This window comes from Populus euphratica, unplaced genomic scaffold, assembly GCF_000495115.2.
Source record: "Populus euphratica unplaced genomic scaffold, PopEup_1.0 scaffold1128.1, whole genome shotgun sequence".
NCBI classification, from domain to species: Eukaryota; Viridiplantae; Streptophyta; class Magnoliopsida; order Malpighiales; family Salicaceae; genus Populus; species Populus euphratica.
Window position 1 is genome coordinate 27,870 of NW_011500979.1, and position 4,264 is coordinate 32,133.

The 4,264-nt window shown below is 35.2% G+C and overlaps 1 protein-coding gene across 1 annotated transcript; it reads left to right on the forward strand.

The window, feature by feature from the left end:
• Positions 1 to 504: 504 nt before the first annotated feature.
• Positions 505 to 3,715, forward strand: LOC105116958 (cysteine-rich receptor-like protein kinase 10). Its single transcript, XM_011014474.1, has 7 exons — positions 505 to 1,458; positions 1,625 to 1,741; positions 1,829 to 2,082; positions 2,137 to 2,353; positions 2,511 to 2,748; positions 3,014 to 3,164; positions 3,260 to 3,715. Exons 1-7 carry the CDS (start codon positions 675 to 677, stop codon positions 3,560 to 3,562), a joined length of 2,064 nt encoding a protein of 687 aa, XP_011012776.1. The 5' UTR covers positions 505 to 674; the 3' UTR covers positions 3,563 to 3,715.
• Positions 3,716 to 4,264: the final 549 nt, after the last annotated feature.

Consider the following 4,264-nt stretch of genomic DNA (forward strand, 5'->3'; position numbering starts at 1 on the left):
AGTCCAGGTCAAATCATTAACAAATCTCGTGGGTTTGATCACTGTTAGTCCAGGTCAAATCATCGAGTAAAGATTTGTAAGACCTTCTTGTATGATCACTGTTAGTCCAGGAAACCACACACACATGCATGCACACATCTTGTAAAAAATGGAAAAAATGAAGTTATGAATTAGGATGTAACAGTTTCATGACTCATTCTTTACTCTCTCTCTCTACTTGTAGGGTAAAAACTTGATTCGTATTTATTGAACTTTTTTGTTGAAATTTGATTTAAAAAAAAAAAATCAATCTTATCCATGATCTTTAAGATCTTTGCTAATGTGTTGAGTTTTTTCCAAGGATATGACATTAAATTTGATAATTAAATATGAATTTAATTCAAAAGAATAAAATTCAGTGGTGAGGGACTCATGTAATATTACCTTATATTCTTATAATTATTTGACGGGGGACTTCGTTCTATAACAATATTTTTCTTCTTGCCTTGATTAATCCCAATTCTTCCAAGAAAATTCCCATGTGCTATGCTTTTGGATGACCCACCATATTTGACTGCTTTATATATATACATGGCCTCCCGGCCGTATGGTGAAAGAAGACAGAAAACAATTTCAGCTCCAAATTATAGATGATTCTTGATAGCTAGTAGTGTCGAAATCTCAAAACACAAGATATGGGTCACAATTTCCTTGTTGTTAAAAAAGGTTTTCAAATTCTTTTGCTTTATTTTTCCATTGCCAACCTTCTAGATCTTGCTTATGCTGATCCTCCTTACAAACTTTGCTCGAACAAATCTAACAATGCAGATAATAGTCCATTTCAAAACAAGCTCGAGATCCTCATGGCTTCTCTTTCTTCAAATGCTTCCGTTTCAAAAAATTTCATTACCTCTACTGGAATTGATCCAGACAGAGTGTATGCTCAATATATGTGCCTCAACTATGTAACAAATGAAAGCTGCCGTACCTGCGTAGCTGCAGCATCTCAAGATATCAGGCAGCTTTGTCCAGGAGATAAGGAAGCAGTTGTATGGGGAGAGCTATGTCAATTGCGCTACTCGAATCAAAGATTCTTAAGCCGCTTGGATGTTTCAGGAAACATTCCCCAACAAAATCCGAAGAACATTTCAAATCCAGAACATCTTAGTTTAGTAGTCAATAAAACCTTGAGTAGTCTTATCAAGAAGGCAGCTTTTGGTCCTTCAGCGAATATGTATGCTACTAGAGACGAACCTTTCACTAATAGTGACAACTTTTTCTCTCTAGTACAATGCTCTACAGACTTGTCTCCAAATGATTGTTACACATGCCTTGAGGTTGCCATAAGAAATGTTACGACTTGTTGCCTTTTTTCTCGTGGAGCAAGGGTTTTGAGCCGCAGTTGCTATTTAAGGTATGAGTTATATGCTTTCTATGACGGCGCAACTGAATCTTCTCAAAGTCCGGCGACCGGAAAAGGTACTAATTTGCTTATAGATCAATTAAGACGTAAAAAGTGGTTATATTTGGTTATATTTGCTAATATAAAAATTAAACTATACCTCATGCACTGAAAATAATTTCTTTTCCCTACTAATATAAAAAACTACATGCACTGAAAATAATTTCTTTTCCCTAATGACAGGCAACGAAAGCGAAAAATGGATAATTACAATAAGTACTGTGGCATCCACACTTTTGGTGGTAGCAATTTTAGGCTCCTTCTTCTGCCATCTTGCGATGAAATTCAGAATGCGAAAATGCAAGGATGCTTCTTATGAAATCCACTAACATGTTCCTTTTTGGTTTTCTTGTAACCCTTGTTGACTTCTTGAATCTTGTCACACAGGTAAGAAAGAAAATACTAGCCAAGATGGTAAATTTCGTGTGTTTGATCACCCAAACCACAATGATTTCCAGCACCAAGATTTTCAGAGAGATGGCCTTAATGATCGGGAATCCGCAATTATGGATTTGGCATCCATAAATGCAGCTACTGATAACTTCTCTGAAACAAACTTTCTAGGGCAGGGTGGTTTTGGCCCGGTTTACAAGGTAAATGAATTACAATATCTTATGTTCAAGCTCAAATTACCTTACGGAGTTCTCTAGAGAAGAGATAAAAAGAGGTTTTACTAATTCCTTTGTTGTGTATTTTTTAAGGGTATTCTGAGTGATGGAAAAGAATTAGCAGTAAAGAGACTTTCAGCTTCGTCCGAGCAAGGCAAAAACGAGTTTACAAATGAAGTTCAGCTAATCATGAAACTTCAGCACAAAAATCTTGTTAAGCTTCTCGGTTTTTGTGTTGATGGAGAGGAAAAGCTTCTGGTCTATGAATTCATGCCTAATAACAGCCTAGACATGGTCCTCTTTGGTAAGTAGTCCTCTTTAATAAGTTTCTTAATGTTTTCAAATCAGAAATTTCCATAATTCATTGATCTCAGATACAATACGCTGAAGTTTTATTTTTGAAATACTGAATTCAAGCAATAATTTGATTTCGTATCAATTGTGATTTTAACTGTACGTAGATCGGAAGAAACGTGCTCAACTTAGTTGGAGAAGTCGTATTCATATTATAAATGGGATTGCAAAGGGAACTCTTTATCTCCATGAGGATTCTAGACTTAGAATCATCCATCGGGACCTGAAAGCTAGCAATATCTTGTTGGACAATAACATGAATCCGAAGATTTCTGACTTCGGAATGGCAAGGATCATGGAAGCTAATGAAGGCGAAGGCAATACTGTTAGGATAGCGGGAACATAGTAAGTGAATTTTCACCTGAATTATCTTTGTATATCAAGTATAATCACTTCATTAGCTACCCGATTTCCTAGACAATAATAATATAACAAAGCACGATGGCATGATCCATCATCTTCCTTGTTTCATGTTTCTAACTTTTCCAAGTCTGGAGTTTTTTGGGCCACCTCTGTCTCCACTAGCTGCTGGATGCACAGCACATAGGGCTTGTTGGATATTTACTTTTTCCAGGATTACTAAAAATTTCCTGTCCCTTCTGTTGAATAGTGGATACATGGCACCAGAGTATGCAATGGAGGGACTTTACTCCACCAAATCTGATGTTTTTAGTTTTGGAGTTATTCTGTTGGAGATCATAACCGGAAGAAAGAATTCTGGATTCCACAAATCGAAACGTGCTCCTAGCCTCCTAGCTTATGTAAGTTTCTTCGGCATATATAGAATACACATAATCACTTGCTTGACACTGTGATATAAATGTTTAGTTAAGTACACTTCCGAATCCTGAATCAGGCATGGGAATTATGTAACAATGGAAAGGAACTCGAGATGATAGATCCAGTGTTGGCTGATTCATGCTGCTCTGATGAATTTTCCCGATGCGTGCATATCGGTTTATTATGCGTCCAAGAAGATGCTAGTGAAAGGCCAGCCATGTCGTCCGTTGTTTTAATGCTGAAAAGTGACAACTCAATTGATCTTCCCCATCCTCAACGGCCGGCCATTTTTGCTGGGAGATTTACAGACCACCACGAGGCAAAAGCTAATGATTGTTCTGTCAGTGGCTTAACAGTTTCTGATACTTTACCTCGTTGATGAAGCTGGCGAATGAATGAAGTGTGTGACCGCGAAGCCCTCTTAGGCATGTCCGCGGCTATATAGGATATAAAGGGCAAAATACGTTCATTGTTTCTCAGTTACAAAAATTGGTATGAAAGAGTAATAATGGAATGAAATCAATTATCTGTTCAAAAAAAATTGTTCAATATAATTATTTATTACAATATTTTGAATGTGGATACTGAATATTTGATTTGGTATTTACAATGATAATTGAAAATTTTCTTTGATAGTAATGTAAAAGGTATACATTGATGGAGGGACCATGAGTCACCAATCACTGAAAGTATAGGGACTTGCATGACCAAAATTCCAGTAAAGTAATTTTCAAGACTTGAGGGATTACAAATGTATTTTACCAAAGTTAGATGGTAGGTTTTGTGTAAAACTAGTAAAATCTAAATTTTGCTTTCCTTAAAAAAAATTATCCTAAAATTTTAATACTTCAAGATTAATAATACTATAAGAGTTATGACAAAAAAAAATTTTTTTACTTAAAAATATATTAAAATAATATATATATATATATATATATATTTTAATATCAACATATAAAAATAATCCAAAAATATATATAAAAATTAAAGCTAAAAACAATAATAATAAAAAAAAAAAACACAGTTTTACCACAATGCAATCACCACCTTAGTGTTCTCTAAACCGCACTCAATTGATGGA